General features: G+C 38.7%; 1 protein-coding gene across 5 annotated transcripts in view; it reads left to right on the forward strand.

Moving 5' to 3' along the window:
• TJP1 (tight junction protein 1) overlaps positions 1-23028 on the forward strand; it is a 69712-nt gene extending 46684 nt beyond the window's left edge. The window contains exons 12-28 of one of the 5 annotated variants that reach the window (XM_041468726.1): positions 388-496; positions 1136-1355; positions 1736-1920; positions 2053-2148; positions 2567-2649; positions 3673-3883; positions 4415-4515; positions 5457-5810; positions 6220-6471; positions 7236-8135; positions 8470-8564; positions 9068-9292; positions 14994-15169; positions 15841-16282; positions 17520-17737; positions 18031-18174; positions 21461-23028. In XM_041468726.1, the coding sequence (XP_041324660.1) occupies positions 388-496; positions 1136-1355; positions 1736-1920; positions 2053-2148; positions 2567-2649; positions 3673-3883; positions 4415-4515; positions 5457-5810; positions 6220-6471; positions 7236-8135; positions 8470-8564; positions 9068-9292; positions 14994-15169; positions 15841-16282; positions 17520-17737; positions 18031-18174; positions 21461-21555 (3906 nt within the window). In that variant the 3' untranslated portion in view covers positions 21556-23028. The remainder of the gene's footprint in view (positions 1-387; positions 497-1135; positions 1356-1735; positions 1921-2052; positions 2149-2566; positions 2650-3672; positions 3884-4414; positions 4516-5456; positions 5811-6219; positions 6472-7235; positions 8136-8469; positions 8565-9067; positions 9293-14993; positions 15170-15840; positions 16283-17519; positions 17738-18030; positions 18175-21460) is intronic. The other 4 variants (XM_041468727.1, XM_041468728.1, XM_041468729.1 and 1 more) reach the window with 4 other exon arrangements.
• Positions 23029-27684: the final 4656 nt, after the last annotated feature.

Raw genomic sequence — 27684 nt, forward strand, 5'->3', positions numbered from 1 at the left:
GCAAAATCTCTTTTTACTGTACTGTTGCTAGGAAGGTTAGCAAGTTTTTTACATTAAATTTTGTGGACTCATTCAGTTTATCAAGTTGTTTAAATTCATGCTGAGTGACTGAGTTGTCAGGGTACTCTGTGGGCTACTGATGTATATAGGTGCTCCATAATGACTATAAAATGAACAGTTACCTATTATCCTGGAAGCTGTGCTGTTACTGAGAAATAAGTGGGACTCTTTAGAGGTACAAGAGGCATCTTGAGATGTGTGCACTTGGTATGTATGAAATTGAGTAAGAAAAAGATCGTAGCAATAGATTCAGATTTTCTGTTATATAATTAAATCTCTGTGATAATGTCATATGCTAAATCAAACTGATTGCTTCATTGATACCAGGTAAATAATGTAGACTTCACAAATATCATCAGAGAAGAAGCTGTCCTTTTTTTGCTTGATCTTCCTAAAGGCGAAGAAGTCACTATTTTGGCACAGAAGAAAAAAGATGGCAAGTATTTGTGTATTGGAAATTATGCAGTAGACTGCTTAGAATGGCATTAAAAAGTCTAGTGAACAATAGCTAACTGCTGGCTTGCAGGAAATTGGCACCTTAGACTATTAAATCCTTTTGGCTTTGGGATAGGTGGCCACTACAAATGGAGTAGAGACTGATGTAGTGTCAATATACACACCCCCACACCCCCCTGAACAAACAAACAAAAAAAAATCCCAAACAAAAAATGTCTCTTCAGAATAACCCCTACCACCTAAGTAATGTCTTGGCATTATCCTTGGAGGAAGTAGAAGAGTCAGTTGTAGTTATGCCATTGAAAATGAGTGGTTATGGTGATGTGTTTGTACATGCAAACTTCTCAAGATGAATTCCTTCCAGGGCGAATGAAGTAAGCTTGCACTTTGATCAAATTTTTGACTGTAAAAGTTGAATTGATGTTAGTAGAGTTTACTATAAATAGTTATAGTGCTTAAAATAGAGCAGCTCTGAGACATTAAGGCTTCTTGAAGTAATGTACGTTTAGAGCAAGAGAATTAAGGTGAGGCGTTACTTTGTGTAATTCTTTTGAGCATTATAACATCACTTGAACTTACGTAACACTTGATATTTTGGCATTTCTTTTCCTTCTTTCAGTTTATCGTCGCATTGTTGAGTCTGATGTAGGGGATTCTTTCTATATCAGAACTCATTTTGAATACGAGAAGGAATCTCCTTATGGACTAAGTTTCAATAAAGGTGAAGTGTTCCGGGTGGTGGACACTCTGTACAATGGCAAACTGGGTTCCTGGCTGGCCATTCGAATTGGGAAGAATCATAAAGAAGTGGAAAGAGGTATCATACCTAACAAAAACAGGTACGATCTTGCAGTAGTTAAATTACTGATTCAAACCCACAGTTATAAATGGCATCTGTATGAGTGACTGGACTCTCTTGCAGGACATAAGTTTACAGAATTGGTTCAGTAAGAAACACTGTAAAACATACTAAAGTAAAATATCTGTGGATTTGTTTTCAACTTTGCATGGTCCATGAATAAACTTTCTTTTCAGTACAAGAGACAAGGATGTAATAAGTTTTAGAAATGTGATACCAGGCTCAGTAGTTGTCCTGTAGTTCGTAATACAACAAAAGCTTGGTTCAGCAGGGCGGTGGTTTTTTGAGAGCGTAAGCTTGCTAGTCAGGCATTACTCCAGAAGCTGACTTCTTGGTAACTGGGATTTGTTGTCACCTTAGAGCTGAGCAGCTGGCTAGCGTACAGTACACGCTTCCAAAGACAGCAGGAGGAGATCGAGCAGACTTCTGGAGATTCCGAGGCTTGCGGAGCTCAAAAAGAAATCTCCGGAAAAGCAGAGAAGATCTTTCTGCCCAACCTGTTCAGACAAAGTTTCCTGCCTATGAAAGAGTTGTTCTTCGGGAAGGTATGGCTTTACTCTTACTGCACATTGCAGGTTTGTGTGGTTTGGTTTGGAGAAGTCAATTTAGTTAAATGTATCTTGCATTTGGTTTAAGCAATTGATATATCTTGACTTTTCTTTTTCCTTCGATTCTAGCTGGGTTTCTCAGACCTGTAACCATTTTTGGTCCAATAGCTGATGTTGCACGGGAGAAACTTGCTAGAGAAGAACCAGATATCTTCCAAATTGCAAGTAGGTGTGAGATCAGGTTTTTCTGCAGTTAGGAAAGTAATCAGCTTTCTTTGGCTAGATTGTTTCTGCATTATTACTTTAGTTAGCATATTTAACAAGACATGGATGATGTAAAGGAACAGACTAAATAGAAGTTCTTCTACTACATTGCTGCTGATAATTCTCTGAAGACATATTAGTTCTATTTATAGCCTCAAATTTCATTTTAATTCTGTATCTCATCCTATTGGTAAGTTCTTTTGTAAAGATGTAATCTTTATGGCTGTAATGGTGGGTAGACTTTCATGTATGATATGTAATCAGAAGTGTCTTCAAGCTGAATTGACAGATTGAGCTATGAAATGGTTTGTTTTATGTTAATAAGGGAATGTAGAATATGTTGTAAACTTACAATAGGTTTTTACTGTGTCTTTACCAGAAAGTGAACCAAGAGATGCTGGTACTGACCAACGTAGTTCTGGCATTATTCGTCTCCACACTATAAAGCAGATAATCGACAGAGTAAGTCTTCTGTTGTCACTGGACTTCTAACACAAGAAAAGTAAAACTGATAACATGAAGTAAAGTGTTGGATGTTTTAAATGCAGAATGGTTAACTTACTGTGTTTGCTTTAAAAATAACTTTCTCATCTCTCTCTGTTGGTTAATAAGAAAAACCCTACCACCCTTCTTCTCTGTATTAATAACTGCAGCCTGGATGTGCTTCTGGGCTTTGTTCCAGAGGCTGTTGTCCTTTCTCCATTAAGGCTCTTTTAGGCTGTTTCCTCTTTCATTTAAAGCCATGGTGTGATATTATATATAGCTAGAAATGGCTACTTTATTTATCAGGTTCTTAGTTTTGCCCCACCCCAGTGTACAAATTGATCACTTGACATAATTATTTTGTGTGAGGACTAAGAAAGGGTTCTTCCATCTCTCTTCCGTAATATCCTTAAAACCTATACCATTAGTGCATTAGATGAGGCTCACCTGTTTATTTGCTTACTTAAAAACAAACTGGAAGATTTTCAGATGCTGAAGTATGAGAGGGAAAAAAGCTATTATAGCAGCAAAGTCAGCATGCTTCATGCTGTGTGCCTGATTGCCTGAAAGCTGGCCAAGTTCTGCATCCACAGTGATTTTTTTTTTTGTAAAAAGGAAGATAGAAGTGTGTAGTGGGACTATGTCATGTGTTTCAGTCTTCGTTTTTTTTCCTATTTACAGAATGCTGATAGGAAACTGCTTTTTATTTCAGTGTCTGCTTACTTTGAGGAGATTATAAAAAAATAGAATTAAATGTAATAAATCCTAGAGTTATGCAATGGTCCTGCAGTTCAAAATGTATATGCCTAGTTAGGCTTTTATTGGAATTGGTTTGGGTTTTATTATTATGTTAATTCAAATATGAGAAGGATTTAAATCAATACTTTGAAACAATGAATTCTGTAAAGGTAATACAAAATCAGTTTGTGGAGTATGTTAAAAAAAATTCATCTAGGACATAAATGATTCACTTTCTTGCCTCTGTCGTTCTTGTCACTGCAGGACAAACATGCTTTGTTAGATGTCACCCCCAATGCAGTGGACCGTCTGAATTATGCCCAGTGGTATCCAATTGTAGTGTTCCTAAATCCTGATTCTAAGCAGGGAGTAAAGACCATGAGAATGAGGCTGTGCCCAGAATCACGAAAAAGTGCCAGGAAGCTGTATGAAAGAGCTCACAAGCTCCGCAAAAATAATCACCACCTCTTCACAAGTAAGTAATTAGACTGGATTAGAATTTCTGAGAGGAAAGGGGAGGCAAGATGAGAGAAGAGTCTACCTCCAGAATTTTCTGCAAATGGAGCAGGTCAAGCAGTGACAGACTTGCTCGGGCTTTGCCATTCAATAACCAGTAGTTAATTGGTATGTGCATCATTTGCACATGACTGCTCAAATGTAAAGCAATCTGAAACATCAAAATGACATTTCTAATAGATCTTGTGGCTTTGCAGGATCATCAGCCAAAATCAAATCTTGAATAAATAGAAAAGTGATGTAACTTCATTGTTTTAGTCTGGCTAAATTCAAGCCTCTGTTCTAAGCTACTGTTAATTCAGTGTTTCCTGTGGGATAAAACATCCCAAATCACACTGGGCCTTAAGGTTGCTTTGAATACTAGTTTACATTTCTGTTTAAATCTCCTAGTTTTAACCGACCAGTTTATATTGCTTTCATTACTCATGGTACAGATCCTTCTTGTAGTTCTGCAGAAATCATAAGTCAAACTAATCTGCTGTACTTCTAGCTACCATTAACTTGAATTCAATGAATGAAGGATGGTATGGAGCTCTTAAGGAAGCAATTCAGCAACAACAGAACCAGCTGGTGTGGGTTTCAGAAGGAAAGGTAAGAAATAATGTTTGGGGGGAAATGGCAAAACAGTGTTCGTGAGAGGTTTTCTGTGAAGATCTAAAGCAGTAATGCCTCCTGGCTGTGTGAGCTGCTCAAAACTGGTTTGTCACTACATTAGAGCACTTATTTTGTTAATGAATGCTGTACAGTTTGTTCTTATGCATGTAGCTGAGTAGTAAGGGAGCATTTGCTCGTTGGCATTGTTAACTGGAGGATATAGTAATGCTGTGAAGACTTTGAGGGGATTGGATGGTTTTCATCACAGAACTTCTGGGAATTTCACTTGCTGGGTTCTCAGGGCTGGGATTGCCTTATGACGGAATGTGTTTTTCATTATTATAAAAGCAAGTGGAATATTCATGTTCTTTCTGACCTTTCTGAGAACAGCTGTGAGAAAGCACATGCTAAATCACAAGTTAGTATTCTGTGTTCCCCACTAAATCTCCACTTACCTTCTTGAACTGCCTGTTACTTTATGCACATTAGATCCTTCCTCTTGAAGAGCTATTATCAAGTGAAGTGCCAACTAAAAGTAAGGAAATGATGAATCAGCTATTGTTGTGGGTTTCTTAATTAGATCTGGGTTAGACCTTAGCTCCTTATGTGTACCTGCAAAGTAATGATTCCGATATCATAAAACCACTTTAAAGTGCAGCTCTGTATTTTTCCAAGCACTTAGATATCTGTGGACACTCCACTATCCCCTTACTCTGACAGGCATCTGGTCCCTTAGTAAAATGATTCAGTGAGCTAGGCTGCAGATAGGTCTTTTAGGTCTAAGCTTAACACATTCAGTGATGCCAACCTGATTTCTCGTCCCCTGTGATGATATTGATACTGAATTTGATAAAACTCCCACGTTCTACATTGCAATAAAAAGGGTGTACTTTAGAAGGTATTTCAATAAACGTGTACCCTAATTTTGTTTGCCACAGGCAGATGGTGCTACAAGTGATGATCTTGATTTACACGATGACCGCCTTTCTTACCTCTCCGCTCCCGGCAGTGAGTATTCCATGTACAGCACAGACAGCAGACACACGTCTGACTATGAGGACACAGACACAGAAGGGGGTGCTTATACTGACCAAGAACTGGATGAAACTCTGAATGATGAGGTTGGGACTCCTCCAGAATCTGCTATTACACGCTCCTCTGAACCTGTTCGAGAGGATTCTTCTGGAATGCATCATGAGACTCAGACTTACCCTGCTTATGCGTCTCAAGCTCAGCCACAGCCAAATCTGAGAATAGACTCTTCAGGATTTAAAGCAACTACTACTCAGCCGGTAAGAAAGTAATTTTATACACTGACCACTATACACTTCAGGTTGCAAGTACTTTTGAATAAGAAATGTCCATTTATATTCTGCTTACCACTGTTGTGTGTGCATACAAGAATCTGTCAACAGCAGCAATACATTACAGTGAATTGAAAAATCAGCTTGCCCTGCCTGTTTTAGTGACTCATTGACAGGAGGGGGATTGAAGTACCATTCTACTTTGATTAAATGTTTTGCTTTTATAATCCTCAACCTAATGAATTTCTGGAAGAGCTAGTGCATGAGACTATCAGTACATTTCATTCTACATCTAGCTGCATTGGTCAGAGCATCACTTAAATAATTTAAATATAAATCAAAAAGTCATACATTGATTCAATAGCAGTATATTTAAAATATTTTAAACACTTCACAGAAAGCAGAAGCCTCACCTGCAGTCCCTTACCTTTCCCCGTCGCCTGAATCAAACCCTGCAACCTCATCAGCCTCTGCAGTAAATGCTAATGTAAACCTAACTAATGTCAGACTGGAGGAGCCTTCTGCTGCTCCTTACAACTCTTACCAACCACAAGCGGGCCCCTTAAGAACACCGAGTACTGAGGGAGCTCATGTAGTACTAAGAGACCAAGAGCCATCATCCTTATCGCCGCATATAGATCCAGCAAAGGTACCTGTGCCACACTGTTGTGCTGATTTCCTGCTATACATCAAGCTAGCACATGATCTTTGTTTTGCCCTTATTTGAAGAATTCCTTCTAATTTTTTTTTCTTCTAAGAGAATCATGCAGGTTACAAAAACCAGTTCATCTGAATTGCTAAAGCATCATGTAATGTTTTGTGTGCATGGCTTCAAACTCTATCCTTTTCACTTCTCAAAAACATGACTTTTTTTAAAAAGGCTGCGTTCTGTATTTTGGTTTTACTTTGACTTCCTTAGCTTCTCAATGTTCTCCTGTTAATGAGGCCTCAAGAAAAATCCTGTTTCCCTAAAATTTAAATCATGCTGAATTGTTGATCATGAAGTTGGCTCCAGTTTGTTGAGTGACTTTATCTACTTAAGCAATGCTAGAATTATCTTACTGTATTTATGTATTATATATATTATTACATTTATATATTTCACTTCCCCTCTTTCCGCATTCTGAATAAAAGTGGATGTGCCCCCCTGAGCACCAAACCCTAGACACGAGGCTATTACCTTTGTCTTTCTCTTCTAATCTACTTACGTATTTTTCTTAAAAGTGTAACTAAAAGGGATCTCTTGAATCACCAAATTCAGCTTCCTCTGGTTGCAAACATCTGCATCAAATTATTCTGCTTTTAAACAAAATTTAAGCCAATATTTAAAACCTGGGTTTGTTTCAAATACTACCTTTCAACTGCAGTTGAAGTTACTCTTCATTTTAGCTGAGAAGTGTCTCTCTCTAACAGGTGTACCGGAAGGATCCGTACATTAATGAAGAAGCATCCAGACAAAGCTACGTCTTAAAACAGCCAGCAATTAATCACCCAGTACAGAGACAGGAGAGAGACCCAAATCTGATCTATGAATCCCAGGCTCAGTATGCAGAAAAACAGCCCAGTAGGGATTATGAACAGTCAACATATAGGTATGACTCTACAAACTATGTAGATCAATTTTCTCGTGGTTATGACCCTCGCCTGCATTATGATGACCGTGTGCCTCCCTATGAGGAGCACTGGACATATTATGAGGAGAAACAGCCCTATAACCAAACAAGAACAGCTTATGAAAACCAGCCTCCTAGGGATCTTGATTCCAGACAAAATCTAGAAGAGAGCACAGAACGCAGCTATTACCCAGCACAACCTCGTTTTGAGGAACCCCCTGCAATGAGCTATGACAGCAGACCTCGCTATGAGCACGCACCCAAAAACTTCAGCTTACCACAAGTGCGATACGAAGATCAACACGCGGTTGGGTACGACACCCACGGTCGATACAAGGCAGAAGCTCAGCCATACCAGTCAGCCATATCTCGGTCTCCTGAACCCAAGCAGTACTTTGATCCACACATAAGGGGCTATGAACAAGGTCCTCCTCAAGCTTACAATGCTAAAGCTGGACAGTATGAGCCTTCTCATAGCACTTCAGGTGTTTCTCTTCCTCCTCCCCCTTCATCACAAACCAAACCAGAAGTTTTGCCTTCCAACAGTAAACCACTGCCTACACCACCATCTCTAGCTGAGGAAGAAGAAGATCCAGCCATGAAACCACAGTCTGTGCGAAGTAGGGTTAAGATATTTGAAAGGAGAAGATCCCCATCTTTGGAAAAAATGAAGGATACGAGTGATACATCAACTGTCAAGGTAAGTAATTTAAGTTTTTTAGTTCCAGCTGTTTTGCTAATGAGCCTGCACTGCAAGAAATAAAATATTCTCTCCGAAACAAAGCTTTACTGCTTGTGAAATACTGCCTTTTAGCAACCTAAATGTGGTATGTTTTAAAAGCAGAACCTGAACTCTTCTTGTGAATACACTGCCAGAGGTCTTGTTATACTGGAAACTCCTCTAATTCTTCTTTTGCTAGTACTTGTTTTTTCTTTTGGAGGAAGGGAAGGTAGTCTTAGTTTTCTTAATCATAAAGTGCTTTATCTTTCTAAATGTTAGAATTTAAGAGAATATGCTGTGCTTTTCTTTACAGCCTCCAGAACTAGCACCTAAGCCTGCACTCACAAGTGTGAGTGGTCCAAAACCAACTTCTCAAAGCCAGTATGAGCACGAGAAAACAACCTACAGGTAGATGGACAACCAATTAAATTTAGTTTCCAGTATGAGTTTAGAATATTCAGAAACATATTGTAGTGCTTCAAATTGGAAACTGCAGAGACGAGTTGGAGGTGTCAGTATGGTTTGTGTATCAATAATAAAGCAGGGCATGAAGTCAGTCCTCGTGGGTGTGATTGCTGGGAGGTGGGGGAAAGATACAATGATTTCTCAGCGTATTTGAGGAAGGACCTTAATAAGTATCTCTGTTCTACTTTTTTCTGTCTTTAATTGAGCTAATTAGAAAGCAGAACAAAAGGGAAAAGATAAGGTATAAGGGAAATAAGAATTTTCTTTCTTTATGGTATGTCACGACTGTCTAATTTCCATGCAATATAGGTAAAAAGGCAAGGAGTGCAATTATAAGAATTACATGTACATTACTTTATTACTAGCTAGGTTATAAAATAGAACTGTAATTTGGGCACTCATGCTTGTTCAACTGGGCAAGGCAACTGTGTATTGTTCTTGGTTAGGGCCCCAGAACCACAGAGACCTCAAGTGAAGCCACCTGAAGATATTGTGCGTTCCAACCACTACGATCCCGAGGAGGATGAGGAGTATTACCGCAAGCAGCTCTCCTACTTCGATCGCAGGAGTTTTGAAAACAAGCCATCGGCGCAGGTTCCTGCCAGCCACCACTCTGAGCCCACCAAACCAATACATTCACAGAATCAGCTGAACTTCAGCAATTATTCTAAGTAAGTTTGGGTTCTTGGGGTTTTTTAATTTGAAAAAGGAGGGGGGGCATCTAGGACTAAAAGAGAAATTCTGCCTGTGTTCAGTGGAGTTCAGGGACCTGTGGTGCTGAAATGAAATTTTGTATTCATGAAGTCTGAAGTTTCTGTTCAGGTGTAGCTTGAGTTTAAAAACACATACCTCTATAACTTTTTATTTTGGTTTGGTGATCATTTTTGCAGGTATCAGGGCCTTCAACGCATTACTTTTACTTACTGCTTACAGTCATAGAATTGTTTAGGTTGGAAAAGACCACTAAGATCAGGTCCAGCCATAACCCAGCACTGCCAGGTTCACCACTTAAATCAGTCCCTAATTGCCACATCTACACTTCTTTTCACCTTCAGGGATGGTGACTCCACGACTTTCCTGGGCAGTCTGTTCCAATGTCCATTTCCCAGTATCCAACCTAAACTTCCCCAGCACAATTTGAGATCACTACTTCTTGTCCTGTCACTTCTTACCTGGGAGAAGAGACTGATCCCCACCTGGCTACAGTCTTCTTTCAGTGAGTTGTAGACTGATGATGTCTCTTCTGAGCATTCTCCAGGCTGAGCCCCTCAGCTGCAACTCGCAAGACTTGTGCTCCGGACCCTTCCCCAGCCCTGTTGCCCTTTTCTGGACCTGCTCAATGTCCTCCTTGCAGTGAGGGGCCCAGAACTGGACACAGCACTTGAGGTGCGGCCTCACCAGTGCCCAGTACTGTGGGACAGTCACTGCCCTGATCCTGCTGGACACACCATGGCTGGTACAGGCCAGGTGCCATTGGCCTTCTTGGCCACCTGGGCACACCTGGCTCATGTTCAGCTGCTGCTGACCAGCATCCCCAGGGCCTTTTGCAGCTTTCCAGCCCCTCTGCCCCAGCCCGTGGCACTGCAGGGTGTGAGCCAAGGGCAGGACCAGCCCTGGGCCTTGCTGAACCTCAGACAGTTTGCCTCAGCCCACTGATCCAGCCTGTCCAGATGCCTCTGCAGAGCTTTCCTACCCTCCAGCAAATCAGCTCCCACTTAATTTGGAGACACCCATGGACTTACTGGGGGAAGTAAATCAATCACCTCATCAAGGTCATGGATTGTGTTCTGTTTATGATCATAAGCAGGACATAACAAAGTATTTTCTTAGTCTAATACAGTAGTGCTTACACATCTTTCAAAACAAATGTTTTGATTTATTCCAGTTCTGCATGCATTTGTTCTTGTGCACTTTAGCCATGTTTGACATTAGGAAACTGAGCCTTTAGGGAATATTGCTGAGGCCAGAATTTAATCTGTTGATGGAAACATCTGTTTCCTGTATTGTTTTGTTTCCTTGATTTGGAACATTTTGATACAGAAATTGTGTGAAAGCTCATACACAAATTTAGCACAGGTAGAGATCTGGCTGTTTTGGATGATACTTACACAAACTTTTCAATACTCTCCACAGTTACCTAAATTTGTTTTGATTCTGTAAATTTGTTTTGAAACTGTAACAAGATCTCTGTAGATGTTAATGAGAAAAGCTACCTTGGCTTGCTGCATGCAGCCTGAAAATTGGGTAATTTTTGAAAGCTTTGGTTGTATTCCTGCTTGAAATGTGGACTGTTCAGGTCAAGCTGAAAATCTGGCAGTTTTAATGTAAATGAGGTCTTTAGAATAAAATAATAAACTAGTTAGCTGAAGTTTTATGATGTCTGTGATCTTCCAGTGTCTGTCTTTGTGACCTGAGAATGTTGGAATACTCCAAAAAGCTTGAAAAGTTTTAAAGATTTCATTCCCCCCCCCCCCCCAAAATTATATCTGTGTTGGGTATCTGATTCTCAGGAAAGGATGCTTCTTATCCTTCCTTTTCACTTGCCCTGTGTCTTCTGCTGGAAAGATGAGAGCTTAGCTGTTCTGCTCTCTGGGCATCATAGGCACAGACCTAAGAAAACGGTCCTGATTGGCCTCATAGTGGTAATTTTCAAAATTCCACTCTCACATACAAAACCCAGTTACCTACAGATGATCCATTTTGGTCTGTAGGCGTGGACTGTGTTGCCATTGAAAATCCAAGTGATGCTTTGGGAGAAGTGTAATTGTGAGGATTGTAAAATTCTTCAGATGGAGAGTGCCGAAAGCTTTTGTACATTTGTTATTCTGCAGTGTTGTCATGGTGAAAAGCATGAGAGGCAGACACAACTATTGAATTTTTGGTGCAGAACAGCTCATGGTTGAGAGAGATTGTTCCATATTTCTACCTACTGCTTCTGTCTGCTGTGACACTTGTATTGTTTGGCTGCTCAGTTATGGTTGTATTTTACTGGTGAGTTAGTGTATAACTTCAGGGCTTGTGTGTATGGGAAGGTGACCTCGTACTGCCACAGAGAGGAATAAGGTAATACTGGTTTTAAGGCTGACAATTTAATGTATCATATGGGACAAACATGTGTTGTGTTTTTGCTTTGTGAAAGAATGTAACCCTTAACAGGAAGGGACAGACATGGCAAAGAAAATTTGCCCAGGGTAGTCCAGTGCAAATAGACAAATAACTAAAATATTAATGTAAGTGGAAAGAGATAAACAAGGCTTCTGCTCAGTTGGACAGTACTGGCTCCAGTACACTGCAGTGTCCTTGTGTGGAAACACAAACCAACTGCTGTCTTGAGAAAGAATTCATGTTTAGGACTCTCATTTCACCAGCTTCCACATTGTTCCTGTTACTTGCTCAGTATTAATATTTTTTCCCAGTGAATTTCTATGGTAATGGCTATTCTGTGAATAAACTCTTCTAAAAATAAACAGGACTAAATTTGGATTATACAGGAACTGTTGATTATGCAATCTCTTGCTTCTGAATAATCCATATAATGTATTCTGGGTACAGAGGACAGATTTTATTTATTCATGAGCAATAGCTACAACTTTCTTAGTGTTAAATATTAATGTGAAACATCAAATTATGTAAAGTTCTTTGCCACTGAGTAAGTGTGGTGACAGTACGTATTTTTCCCACTACAAACTATTTTACTCTTTTATTTAGTTAGGGGTTTATTTTTATAATTTAGGAAATTTATGCCATTGCTAAAGCTGCTTTGTAGGGATAATGCCATATCTGCATGTTACAGTTGTCAGGAATTGTAGAATAAAGGGTAGTTTCTCTTGATGTGAGAAAATAGTAGAACTTGTAGATGGATGTGTTTCAGTGGATCTGATTGAAGCAATTTGAAGCAGATAGGCACGTGGCTGAGTAGTGGATTTGTTGCTGCTTGGTTCAGTGTAGTTACCTGCTTTAACCTGACATGCTGCAGAGTGAGGTAACTGCAGATTTCTGTACTGAGTGGGGTTAAGGGTACTCACATGAGCAGCTGCAGCTTCAGCTGAGGAGGCAGTGAGGAGCACACCCAGACTGCTGAGTGTCTGTTAGCTGGGGTCTGTTGAGCGTCAGCAAAGTGCTTGCTGTTGCACCCATAGGCTGGGTCCCACTGGTTCATTTCTGCTTCCTTTCAAATTAAAGTAGCAATTCTGTAATGCAGATGAGGTGGGAAACAGGTTAAAAAACGGCCTATCAATAATTAGGGGAACTTCATTTACACACTTAGAAGCTGTAAGGGATCACTGTGCTGCAGATCGCTCTGGCTGCATACAGGTTCTGAGCAGTGGGGATGGGATTGTGCCTGACCCTTGGTGAGGAGCCTGTGACAGCTAAACACAGCTTTGTCCTCTCCTCCCTTCATCAAAAGGATGACCCTTCCCCATTTATTCATTCCCTGGGATGCTGCCATGCAGTTCTGATCAGTGTGTAGCGTTGGGTTTTTGCTGTGGGCTTTCATGGGGCTGCCCTCCCCTGGTTACTGTCTCCCTCTGGGAAGGGAGGGAGACTGCTGGGAAGCAGTGATTTCAGGTGGGCAGTCTTCTGATAGAGCAGCTACTATCCACCTGGAATAAAGGCAACAGGGAGTGAGCATGCAGTAATGACTCCTGTTGCTGGATAAATGGCTTTAGATGAAATCAGTGTGAATGGAGGCTTTGAGACAGATCTAAAATAATCTCTTTTTGGCAACTCTGGTTTTAGAGATATGTTCATGTAAATGCTTTTTAGATCACTGATATTCTCATTCATGTGGTGATCAAGCAGACTTTCAAAAGTTACCAGCCTTTTCTTAGTTTCATAGCCTACTCCTCTGAAGCACCAAGATGGTTGGTGTCTAGAATTGTTGCCTGTTAAATATTTAAGAGCATACAGAAAGTGAAGGAATAAGGGAAAGCTGTCCTCATGTACAATGTATTTTCTTGCTACATGAAAGCAAGGTAAGTGTTAAAAATCAAGGGAAGCCATCAGTGTGCTTTTGGCTCTCTGTCTCTCTTAGTATTCGTGAACAGTCCTAAGATGTCCTTTTAGATACTGTTGAACACAACCAGAAGCATTTTATGGTGTGGGCTTTATTGGTTGAACTGACAGTGCTGGAGAAACAGTTGCTATGAATGTGCCCTCAGTACAAAGCTGCAATACAAAAGCACAGTCATTCTGGGGATGCTGTGACTGAAGTTTCAAATTAGACCATGTGTGAGGTTGTTAATTTCTTTCGATGTATTGAATAACTTTGTTTACACAGATTGTAACAAATGCCTGAGTGTACTCTCATTCTTACTTTCAATATCTGCCAATACAAGATCTTGACTACCTCCTAATTCACTGACCAAGTCTCGTATTGAATATGTGATCATTGTGCACATGCATATGGTAAAGGTTTTGTCAGGAACGTCTCTGTGAATAGTGTCTCTGTTTCAACAACCTTGTCATATGACAGCTGCTAGGACTAACAAAGTATGAAGAAATAATATGCTCAAGATAGAATGACTATTTTCTTTCATTCTTCTATTGCTGTTTGCTTTGCCATCACCTAGATTTCTTGGCTCTTACACTAGCTATGACTACTTGAAAAGGAACATCAAGTGGTAAGACTGTTGTTGATGTGAGGATGTTTTCAGGTGTCCTCTCACTGTTACATTTCATCACAGGCATTATGTGCACTTGAAATTTGAAACGGACAGATTCTGGAAGTAAGCGCAATAAATATATTGCGGTCCAAAATTATGTTTGTGAAATCAGTCATTTTCTGAAGTAAACCTGTGGATAAACATTTCTAGCATAAGAAAAATGTTTTGAAAATAAGATTTTAAAGTTACATATGCTATGCACATAAAGCTAGTGAAGCTTAAGCTGATTACATTTCTAATTAAGATGGCATTGTTCAAATATTAGGTGTATTTAAAGAAGTTATACCAGAATCCATTGTCCTGTTGGCTAATTATGCTTTTGAAAAAAACATCCTGAAAAATAAGTGGATTTACATTTTTCTTTTGAAAACCCATGAAATTAGAGAACACTCTTTCATTGAAATTACTCCAAATGAAAAATTAATATCTAGTAGGAAATTATGCAAATACACCTGAAATGTCATCTGCCTTTTGTTTGCCTTGGTTTGTGTTACTAATCTTCTAAAGGTCAATGTTGTCTGAATCTCTTGTGCTTATCAATAAATGTTTTTATACTTGAGACAGGCTATTCAAGAAAATAATGTTTTAATGTTTATAGGAAGAGATGGAAATCAGGTGATCATAGAAGACAAAAAATAGCAGTGAATTTGGGAGCTGTGAGGAAACTGAACATTCAAATGTTTGTTTTTTAATTCTATTTCAACAGGGGGAAACCAACTGATACTGAACCAATGGATAGACCTGTTGGTGAAAAACGCTATGAGCCAATCCCTCAAGTCACAACTCCTCCTCCTGCTCCTTCAGTCCAGTATACACAGCCACAGTCAATTAACAGCCCTGTCCTGTCTCTCCCAGCACACCACAAGCCTGCACTTTCTGAAGGTGAGCAGTTACAAAGCTGACCTTTGTGGGAACAGCTGTTGCTTCTGAGGTGCTTGGGGGGTTGCTTCAGCATGTCTACATGTGTAGCTCTGTTGTTCTCTAACTGAAATGTGGAATAATGATTATTGAAAATAGTTTTTACTGTAGTGAGATGGAGTTTTATGAAATTATTTTGTGATTCTGTCTGAAACCAGGTAGCTTCCAGGTGCTAGTAGTATTAGTAGTACCCATACTGTCTCAGCAAAAATGAAGTAAAACTCCCTGTGCTTTGGTCCAGAATTCTTCTGACATGAGTAATAGTTGAAGGCTTCTAAAAACAAAACAAAAAGTTGTTTTCACTTTCACATTGAGGGTATTGCCCAGTTCAATTGAATTTTCTGGTTTGTGCAAGTACGCAGTGGTATTTCAGTACTGATTTTCTGGGGGTTTCATAATGATATAAATTAGTCTAACCTTTTTATTGAAAGGTTATACTATTGTCTCCAACATGTTTAATGAATGTTAGATAATTTGCCCAGATGTGTAAAAGGCAATAGGAGGACAGATGATCTAAGAGAGTAAAGCTGAACCTGTGTATATTTTATACTGAAGATTAAGATTTGACTAAAATGCCTAAATTAGACGTTTCTGGTGGTTACTAACAAGTTCAAGTATTTTCATTTTCATTGCAGTTAACTCTGTGTCTGACCCTCCTCCACCTCAGAATAAGTCAGCAATTTTCAGATCCTCTAGAGAGGACACTGTGCAGTCCACTTTTTACCCTCAGAAAAGCTTCCCTGACAAAGGCCCTGTGAATGGAACTGAGCAGATTCAGAAAACAGTCACTCCTTCCTACAACCGCTTCTCAACCAAGCCCTACACGAGCGCTGCGCGGCCCTTTGAGCGCAAGTTTGAAAGTCCAAAATTCAACCACAATCTCTTGCCAAATGAAGCTCAGCATAAACCAGAGTTGCCATCAAAATCTTCAAATTCTCCTCAACCGATTTTGAAAGCACACAGCTCATCGCAGCCTCCCGACTTTGAGAGTGGAATGGACACCTATGCTGTACAGGTCGACAAGCCTAAATATCAACCAAATAATGTTAATGCTGTGCCTAAAGCCATTCCTGTAAGGTAAGCTGCTGCTCCTTCTCTTTCCACTTGTACATCTATAGGTCATCTGTGAAACCTGTGAAAAATACAGCTTTTTTTATTCTGCTTCCAATTTCTGTTGGTGTAACAGTTGAAAGATTGATGCTATGATTCTAAATTCTGCTGAAGGATAGATACTTAAAATGTCTTCCATATCCCTGTGCTGTCTTGCATTCTGTTATTAGAAGGTGGCGTGGCTTTAACTTCCTATTTCTCACACTAAATTATACATTTTCTGGTAGATAGTAATAACTTGTCCTGGCAATCTATTTCCAGAAAAGGAATTAATTGCTAAAGATAGCTGTTGGACCAAATTGTATTTTTCATGTGCTTAGAGAGACCTCGTGGGACTCATGAATAAAGGATACTTTAAAAATACTTGAGAAAAGAGAAAGTAACTTTTGCAGTTTCATATTGGTGCTTTTTACTGTGAGACAAACCAGCAGCTGCTTAATGGCAGCTCATGCTTGCCTAATATGCTTTAATGTATAAGAACTGTGTCAAGAGCCACAGATACTGTTACAATCTTCAGCTATTTGCTTTTGCAGAACAGTGTTTTATTAATACTGTATCTCAAGATAATAATAATGTGTGAACCAGACTTAAATTTTTGCTGTTTGTCCTATATGTTCTTAAGCACCTGAGAAATGTTTTATGCTAGGTAGTTCTGTAGACTGCTACGTTTTGGAGTTACTGGTTCTTTGAGTGAAATTCTTTTGAAACTGTTGTGAAAACTTCATCAAGGTACCTTTAAGTTAGAAATTTCTCTTCAGTTATAGCCTGGCAACCTGGAAAAACGTGTAATTTTTTTTTTCTTTTTACAAGCTTTGTTTTCTGTATGTAGTAGAAGGGTTCAGTGTTACTTGAATAAAAATTGTTAGTTCTTCTGGTATTAAAGTCAGAATGGGGTTTTGGGCTAAAAAAATAAACTTTCCTATGTTATTTGCATTTACTTTTATGAAGCTGAATCTGTAGCTGGGGTAAGCTCTTTCTGTATAATGCCAGAAGCAGGCAGTTGGAAACACAAGATTCAGGTGGTCTGAATTCTTGCTTTAATGAATTGCTGAATGTTTTCAGAGTTTGTGAGATTTGGTGGTTTTTTGTTTGTTGGGGGGTTTCTTTCTTTGTTTTGGGGGTTTTTTTGGGTGGAGTTAGGTTTTTGCCACAGAGTTTCAGGAAGGAAATATTGATAAAACTGCTAGGCTTTCTGTCTTTTCAGCCCTACAGCACTTGAGGATGAGGAGGAGGAAGATGGACACACTGTTGTAGCCACAGCAAGAGGTGTATTTAACAGCAATGGTGGTGTATTGAGCTCCATAGAGACTGGAGTTAGTATTATTATACCACAAGGAGCCATTCCAGAGGGAATAGAGCAAGAAATATATTTCAAAGTCTGCAGAGACAACAGTATACTTCCACCTTTGGATAAAGAGAAAGGTAAAGCTGGCATTGTACGTTGTTCTGTTATTTAATACAATTACTTTCTAACAAGAACAAAGCAGAACATGAAAGTAACCTTAATATGCTTCAACAGTTTGCATTTTGAGATTGTTTCTCGCTCAAGTGACTTTTCAGTGGAATACTACAATCTTATGCTTTTCTTTATTGACAGATCTAATGTTCATATTTTTCTCTAAATTGAGTTACTGAGTAGCTCTGCAGTGTAACTTTGTAATACTTTGAATGTATGTCACAAGTCAGTAACCGATTTTTCTTTCTCTTGACTCCAGGTGAAACACTTCTTAGCCCCTTGGTAATGTGTGGGCCTCATGGACTAAAATTCCTGAAGCCAGTGGAGCTGCGCCTGCCACACTGTGCGTCTATGACCCCTGATGGTTGGTCTTTTGCTCTAAAATCCTCCGACTCCTCGTCGGGTATGCTGTCCTCCCTCTGTCCTTTTGGGGCTTTTGGGTGCTATCGTATAATTTAAGTTATTTTGGCTAAAGGTGATGCTGTGTAATACAAAAACTCAATCATTGTATTTGTGTCAAACTCTCCCATTTCACTTTCATTACAAATGTCTTTCTTACATTTATTCATGGTGCAAATTCATAGCTAGAGCCATGATAGCAGAACAAGAGTAATATCTCTAGTCTATTCAATATTACCGTATTTTTCTATTCTGTCTTCTTTCTTGAGGACTGCTGCAGCTGAATACACTTGAAATGATAGTCGCACTAAAATTGAGAGGAAATGAATATGTACCTCTGATTGGCCTTTGTAACATAACTGGTGTTTGTCTGTTGCTTAATTAACCATATAGGACTCTGGCAAATCTTAACAATCTGCATGCTCATAAATCATGATTTAACGCTTGTTAACTGTTTCCATGTGTGCAAGTTGATGCTAACAATTCGGTCATTTAAGAAAACTATAGTGTTCAGTAAAAGCATTTACAGTTTATTCTAATGTAGCTGGGTTTTGCAAAAGACTTTTCTTGCTTGCTCCTACCTATCTCTCCTCTACTGCCTTTATCCAGAAGTCTCTGGTTGATAGTAAAAGTTGCAACTAGGTTGCAATTTTATTTACCTGTTCATTTTTACCTCACTGTGGCTTTCTGGGATGAGGGAGAGAATGTATTGGCTGGAATTGTCAGTGAGGAGCCTAATTGAGAATTCTGGGCAAGTTTCAAGCAATTTCATGAAACGGCTGTGAGGTTACAGAGATTTAAAAAGGAATGTTTGCACATCTAGGGAAAAAGTCTTAAGATTTTATTCAGCTACTTTCAAAATTTACGGTGGAAGATTCAAGCCATTAATGTGCACATGTGATCTGAGTACTGAGTGAAAATGTATTTCTGTATACAGCATTTAAGCCACCATGTACGCATATCCTCTGTCACTAATGTATCTGTCACTGTCAACACCAAAGCACTGATGCTTTGAAAGATTAAAGCATCAATCCCCTTCATGGGGAATCAATAATCTAGAGGTATTAATGGCAATAATTTTTAGTTGTTTTTTATAAGCTATTCTATGCATGTGTTGCATGCATCTATTTAACAATGTGTGTATACGTGGCCGTGTTAAAACACGGGCTCATAAACGATAGGGTCCCAAAAGATATGACAACTATGTACAAAACCAACACAGCACTTCCTTTGTAACTAATAGCACCTGTTCATGAACTTACTTGAAGTGAAGGGAGAGGACTCAAATGATCTAAACAATAACTGAAGTTACTGAGACATTTTCCTCCCCTTCCAGAGTGGGATGTGTGTGTGCGTGCATGTGTGGGTGAAAGCAAGAGCGTGTATATTTAAACCCTAACACTTTCTGTACTGTAAATATAACACCACATTCTGTTAATCTGAAATGGGATGTATATCATAACATTGCTCTTTTGAGACAAACTTAAAAATTAGGCAATTCTGTCTTATGATATGTAAGTAGACCATACTGTGTCTTAAATAAATAATTGTTTTCTCTCTTTCTAAATTAGTTGGTTATGGGACTCTGATTCTTGGGGTGGCTTTATTATAACAATTTATACAAATCTGGGGTTTTTCTCTCTTCAGTCGTCTGCTCTACCTCATCTTTTCTCAATGTATCCATGTTCTGTCCTAAAAGTGACATTCATTTGCACTTACTAACATCCTTTCTGCCACATTTAAGCCTCATACATTGGTATTTTACTGTTAAACCCCTGCAAAAGCTTAACTGATTCTGGTATTAAAGCTGACTGGGAAAAAAAATTGCCTTTTATGGCCACATTGATTAGAATACAAAAAATACTGAGTGATCTCTTTTATTTTCCTTTTCAAAGCAGTTGTATGGGAAAAACATCCTCAATAGCTATGTATCCTTACTATGTATTTAGAAGGAAGGGTTGGAAACAAGTCTGCCTGTCTTATGTGCAAGACTAGGACCCGACCGTCTTACAGTCCTCTTCTACCTTTTTAATACATTTGGTCAATGAGTTTTGAATGGAATTTCCTGAATCTATAAAAGGAAAAATTCTCCAGCATTATTGAGGTTTTTGACTGAAATAAGCAGTCTCAGCTGGTTGCAGTAAATTTGTTTGTGTTCTCTGACTATACACCGGCCACTTCTATTCTTGTCACTACGTTAGATGTTGCCATCACTCAGTGCATTGTGTACTTCATTTTGTTTTCATGAGTTCAAGAAAGTTACGTGGAATTTGTATCATTCTCACTTAATACTGAGGTCTGAGGTGTTTGCTCAGGTGTGTGACTGGGTTCTTTAGCTTGTTACACATTTCTCCTCAAAGCAGATTTATTTGGCCAAGCTATTTAATGTTATTTATCTGAAAGGCTTAAGAGAACTTCAGTGCATTTTTCACTTTCTACCATAGTGGGATGATCACACCTTTTGTGTAGTGGCAACACTTGGTAGTGATTGTAGGTGGGTAAATGAAGAATACTGTCTCCACTTAAGAGACAATTGACTGTGCAGAGGGAATGTAACCTTTGGTCTGGTGAGATGGCAGCTGATGACTTGCTGTAGCAGATTCTTACCCAGAACCTTTGATCATGAGTAGATAAGCTCTGTTGTAAAGGTTTTTATGTACCAGTGAACTGGAATACTTTTAGTATTTCAGGCTTTTAAGCACATATACTGGATGTAGCTGCAAAATTACTACAATCCTGTCTACAATTATTTTCATCACAGAAAATAAAACTACCAATGTGTCATAGTGCTTAGTTACAGCATGACTTCTGATTTGCCTCATCTGTGCTCAGAACTGTTTCAAGACACTTCAAATGCATCTTACCCACATTAGCTTCTAAAATTTTTTTTTTTTCTTTTTCTTTTTTTTTTTTGTCAGTGGCAGTTTAGGAAGGAGCCAGTGAACACCTGATTCACTGTTAATAAATCTCAAGTGGAAAGCACTATGTTGGTGCTGTAGAGTAGTATGAGTGATATTTACCAGTTCCTGAATGCCACAGCTTCTGTTTTGAATATCTGACCTTATCTTTTGTTGTATGAAAATGAAGGGATTTTTTTTTATTAATAACATACAAACTGCAGGGTTTTTAAACCATCAAACAAAACAGGAACAAAGGAAAAAAAAAAAAGAAAAACCAAAAGAGGTGTTGCTTCAGAACTTAAAAGCTCCTGTCCAAAAGCTTGGTTGTTTCAAGATGTACACTGTGTGACAGCAGATACTAAACACCAGCATTGTGTTTTCCTCCCACAGGTGACCCCAAAACCTGGCAGAACAAGTCTCTTCCCGGGGATCCAAACTATCTTGTTGGAGCAAACTGTGTCTCAGTCCTAATTGACCACTTCTAAATATTAAGTTAGCTGACTGAGTAAATAGTATGAAACTGAGATGGACCTTACATATAAACTGAACCACTCTATCAAGTATTAACTGTTCTATAAGTGATAATGGATCTTAGTGTTTAAGCATCTTGCTTTAACTAACAATGAATTAGCAAGTACACTCTTTGAACCATGGTCACAATACATGCCACAAGCAGGGAGTGTACAGGGGGAACAAGGTTGGGGGTTTTGCAGGTTCTGTATGCTTTGGTTTGGTTGCTCTTTTGTGTTGGGTTTTTTGTTCCTTTTTTGTTGTTTCTTTTTTTTTCTTTGTAAAAGGACACTACTAGTATTTTGTTGTTATCTGAAAGTACCAATGAAACTAAACACAGAGGAACTAAATTTGTTTCATACTCAGTGTCAATACCACAGATTTTGGCCTGCATTTTTGCAACTGTGTGTTTTTAACTCACAAGACTACCTTTTGGTCTCTGTTTTTTAAATGACTTTTGGTGTACATGTCCAACGAAATGGCAGTCAGCTTGGGGTAGCACAGTTTAGATGTTTTCCTCTGCTGAGAGGTAATGCAAACACATCTACTTGCTGTATATGGAAACATTGTCCTGAAAACAAGGGGGAGGGGGAAAAGCATGTGGGATGACTATGGTTCAGATGCCTCTGTGGATTTGTAAATTAACCACATTATTACAGACCTATTAACCAGCAGGGATGCCTTACCCTCATGTTTTTAATAGTCTTAGCTCTCATAGTTCTCTGTATTAAGTTTGTATGGCTTTTGTGCTTACTTAGATATTATATCATGAGAGACTGGGGTGGGGGGGAACAACAACAAAAAATTGTGAGTTTGGTTTAGAGAACGAGCGTTGTTTGTGTTCATCAGCCAGAAGAGAACCAGAAGAAAATGATGGTATGTTTTCTGCTATGCATTTGAAAATTTATAGATGTTATAGACCGCTTGTATATAATGCGTGCATACCACTTTTGTTTTTGGTTTGTAAATTAACTTTTATAAGCTTTACCTTTTTATATATATAAATATATATAAAAACAAACGAAGTTTCTTAAGGATATCTTTGTATTCTCATACCTTTTGAGCCTTGAACTTTGACATCTGCAGCAATAAAGCAGCATTTCTACAATATACGAACGAGGACATTTTTTAAAAATGCACAAAGTTGTTACCTTTTAAAGTGCTGCATTTAAAGAATATAACTCGGAATTCTCTACTTTGATTAAATTCTTGAAAAGTATCCCTACTGTAATTTGTCATAAGGATGCTGTACTATGTGCCCTGAAATGTATTTTTTTACTAATAGACAATTTATTACGGCACAATGGCACTACTACTGTTTAGATAATATACCACTGCATTCTGTTAATGAGTTATTAGCTATTCAGGTGTGGCTGATTTTTTTTTTCTCTGCAGTTATTAAAATTACACGTTTCTAAATATACAGAATAAAACCGTTTTTAAAATAATAAAGATGATTGTAGTACCTTATTATTTCTGAAATGCATTTATGTGTACCTAACACAATTTTGATTTTATTTTTTTCTGTGTAAGTAGACAACTGGATTCTGTCATATGTTCATATGTGTAGTAGAACTCCTTTGTGGAGTCAGTTGGAGCTGTCTGCAGCAGGGCTTCTGAAATGATGAACTCCAGTGTGGATCCATTGGGATTACTCAATACAGCTAGGAGGGGTGGATTTCTCTCTTGGCTCTTTGTGTTGGGCTAATTTACCTGTGACACCTACTCTTCCAAAAACCTTGGTAGTGTTTTAGCACTATTTGCACCTAGTATAGCTCTACTATTTTAAAGTTATTCCTACAGAATCGCATTACCTGTTTGGAGTATTCCATGGCTAACTAGTATCATTCTATCAGGAAAAATAAGATCTAAAAGATTTTTTTTAAATGCTGGCAGACGGTGCATAACCCTGATGTTTCCTTTCTGTACTTCTACTTACATGTAAGTTTTGTTTCTCAGGCGTGACTTAGCTGAGAAGATTCACTTCACTCTTGTTCCTATTCCTCCTCATGGCTTATCTCACTCACTAGCAGAGCATGAGACACTGGAAAGTCCTTGGCCTAGGGTAAGCACCACTTAACAAAACAAAAACATCAGTGTTATCAGTGGTGATGTAATGGAGTTCAAAACACAGCACAGTACCACCTACTAGGGAGAAAATCAGGTCTCTCCCAAAACCAGGACCACATGAAACACTGCAGGAGGAGTCAGTCAGTCACACTTGAGGCACCCTGGCATCACACTGCATGGACGTGGTGTTACTTTGTGTCCTGGGCATCCTGAGTCCAGCCTGCTGTGGGGTGTAACTGTCCTGTGATGATTTTACTGTAGTGATCCAGATTAGATCTTTTTGCTCTTCTGTTTTTAAAGAGCGTAGGGTTATGCCTTTCTGTCAAAATGGAAAAAAAAAACCCACACACACAAAAAACCAAAACAGCTTTTGCTCTGTTTTTGTTTCATAAGTGAGATGAGAAACATGCTGTTCAAAAATGTGGCAATTCTATACTGCAAAGCAGCCTGTTGGAGAAATTCTTTTGCTTTCTGCCTGTAGGAAGGTTTGTCAAAGTCTCTAATGTGAGCCATGTGCATTCCTTCTTTCTTGTTAAATCCCATTATTTTGGCTTAAAATATGGCTAGTGAGAATAACTAGACTAAAATACTACATTTATTTTAAAGTAGTTGTGGTTTTGAAATCTTTATCCTTGCAACTGGTTGCATTCCTTATATATTTTATATAGTCTAGGCTCTGCAGGAGGTAAGTTCACCTGTAACATTTTAATATTGTTTCCACTTACTGTTTAATGTGAAGTTCAAAAACTGCATCTCTGAATTCTTCTGAATTCTTCCTATTTGTCTCAGTAATGGTCCTGGTCAACTCTGGCCCTGCAAATTGTACAGAAGAGTTAAAGATGTAAATCTCAAGTCTTGTGTTCCTTTTTAACAAGGGCCTTCATTGTTGGAAACAGACATGGGATGAAGAATGGCTGTTTCTCTGTGATTCACAGAGAATTTTTTTTTGTTAAAAATATTTTTCTTTTTGTTAAAAATAATTATTATTATTTTTATTTTTGCAAGAAAAGTAGCAATACCTATTTAGTGATACATACATAAACAGTTACATCTGTAAAAGTAATTCATTCCTACCACCCTGGGTTAGGTGAAGAAATTCAGCAATGGTAAGGCATGGTTGAAGATTCTCTGCTGCAATGAAACCTGGAATATGTGATGGAAATTAAAGCCATACAGCTTTGGAGAATAGATGCTGGTAAGCATATCTGAAAAATGTGTTGTTAGTGTCTAAGTCACTTGAGGAAGGCATTTGTAGAAGCCTTGCTGAGTGCTGTGATGGTCTGGGTATTTATGGACTTCTCTGCCTACTGGCTGCATCCATTGGCAGTATCAAATGATTGGGTAAAAAATCTCCAAACTGTGCCTTGTGATCTTGTAAGCAAGGATCTGGGAATAAATACACTTAGTATTACGTTGTCTTTGTAGTGTTCTGCACCACTTGTCTGTTTTGTACAAAAGTTGATGAGCACAGTAGATAAGGCTGTGAAAATAAATGACAGCCTGTTAAGGTAAGTGCTGGCTGAAAACACTTGGGTTAAGGTATTCGTTTCTAAATTATATTAAAAATAAGCAATGTTTTCTCAGAAAAATTGTGGCCTACATCTCTTTCAGCTTTGGGGCTTGGAATTCGGGGGAAGATCTAAAAGGAACAGGCTGTGCAATTTAAGGAAAATGAGATTAGGCATTTAGTCTGATAGTTCTTTTATATCTTTGCATACTAATGGTGATACTAAATAACATACATTTAAAAGCCTTGCCAAAGATTTAGATTATCTTGCCAGAGTGAAACCTGACATTGAAAATTATTCCTTGTAGAAAGAAGATGATGAGAAACGTCTTTGCTAGAAGGATCATTCATAATACAGAGCCTGATAGAGAACTTCCAGTGTAGGTGGTGTAACAGTGAAACTGACAGCAGTAATTTCCCTCCTAATTATATTTCTGTACTTCCTGAATTAATGGCCAAATATTTCACATTGTGAAATAAAAAGGTAAGATAGAATTAACTACATTGGTGATACAGAAGTTTACATATTTATTAACTGAAGTAACATGTTAGTAAAGCAGTACATTGGGGAAATCAGCTTACTGCTCAGGAAATAGTTGCTTAAAATTAAGATTTGTGCTAATTTTTTTCAGCTTGTCTTGTCTAAAAGCTGTGCAAAGGCACAAGATTTATGCAGATGCAAACCTTACTGTATAGAAAATAATGCTATGAAATGAGCTACATAAACAATAACCTGCTGCCCCTGTAGAACAGACAGAGCCTGTGGCAGAAGGAAGAGTTGCAGCCCTTTCCCTGACCAGCAGTGGCAGTCCCACTGGTGCTGCCAGTATTGGCACCACTTTTAAAATTTCTATCAGCAGCACACTGAAGATTTTTATAGCCCTTCATACGTCTGCTGAGAATGCAGCAGCAATGAGAGTGGGCTTGCATATCTTTCAAATACATTCCATATACAGACTTTCATTTTTTCTTAATAATTGACATCTTCATGGTTCTAAGCAGTTTTGAAAAGGCAATTCAGACATAAGCTATTGCAGTAATGTCTATGCAGCTGTGTCAGTCTCACTGAAATGAAGCTTACTTGTCCCCCAGTCCCTCATCCATATGTGGGACTTGCTGGTATAGAAGCCTGTGGGGTTGCTTTGATTTCAAGAGGCTGGAGACTTTTCTGGTGGCATTTGAATATCATTTCCATATATTAACTTTCCATTATTTAATGGGCATAAATGGTATGGAGTCTTGGCCTGTGATAGTAACAGCTGCCCAGTTTTAAACTATGCTAGTAAGAGGAGAGAGCAGTTTTTCACAAATGCTGAGAACTATCGCTGGGCACAAAGAGTTTCCTGAGAGCCCATAAAGCTGCTGCTGCTGCAGTGTTCTATTTAACAACACCCCAACCCCAAAAAACACTAGCAAAAGTTCCTTGAGGATGTGTTTTCTGATGAATTTGCCTGTAGAATGCAGAAGTGTCTATCCCCCCAGTGAAGGTGAGGGAGGCTGGCATTGCTCTGGGGGCAAGGACCTCAGAATTTCCCATTCTGTAGTGTGAGAGTAGGTGATGAGCAAGCACAGAGTCTGTTCACAGAGGTGAACATTTTGTTTAAATGAATAGCAAACACTGTTCTGACATACCCATAACTTTCAACGTATTTTCTGTTTCTCCTTTTGATAGGATGGTTAGAAGTTTGCTGATGACCTTGCTCCTCTGGTCTGTAGGCAGTAGCTCTCTAAAGTGTAGCATGGGAGGTAGTGAGCTGTGAGGCCAGCATGCTTTGAACTACTCTGTGTGTGTGGATTTCAAAGCACTTAATTCTGAGGGAATTAAGTGTCACTCTTCATTTCTAGATGTGATCCTTGTTTTTTTAATATCAAAAATAATCTGATATTAAAAGATAGCCACCTAGTTGAGGCTTTCTAGTGATCAAGCCATATACAGAAAATACACCATAATGTCATGCAAAAATACCTGCATGGAGTTCAGGCCAAAATGTGACAGAAATGGAGATGGAGGTTTGCAAGTCCTTGTTGTGTGCATTGGTGCCTCAATTCTTCTATTTTAAGAGAAAAAGGTATTGTTTTATCATGGACAAGTAGTTTTACAGTGGTAGAAACTTGGTAAGAACCATTCTAAAAACCCTTGAAAACAGAAAATGTGTCTGAATATTAATAAGTGATAACTGGAAAACTATTCCAGTGGATCTCTTCAGTCTGGTTTTATGTATATACACATACACACCTATCACTGCTGCAAAGTCTGAGCTCTGCAGGTAACAGAGGGGGTGTGCTTGTGTATCTCAGTCTTGTTCACTTCCCATGGGATCATAGTGCATATCTGCCACAGAACTTGGTACACTTTGAACTTTTACTGGATTTTCATAGCAATTTGGAATAGTTTTACCATATGGTCTTGAGGGTTGTTGGTCACATTATAATAATAATGTGTATGCAATTTGACTACTCTTGGCAAACAGGAAAAACAAAGCTTGTCACCTGTTTGTGAGCAAAAAAGCACTTCTTAAAATAAGAA

Source organism: Pyrgilauda ruficollis, unplaced genomic scaffold, assembly GCF_017590135.1.
Source record: "Pyrgilauda ruficollis isolate IOZ18807 unplaced genomic scaffold, ASM1759013v1 scaffold23, whole genome shotgun sequence".
NCBI lineage: Eukaryota > Metazoa > Chordata > Aves > Passeriformes > Passeridae > Pyrgilauda > Pyrgilauda ruficollis.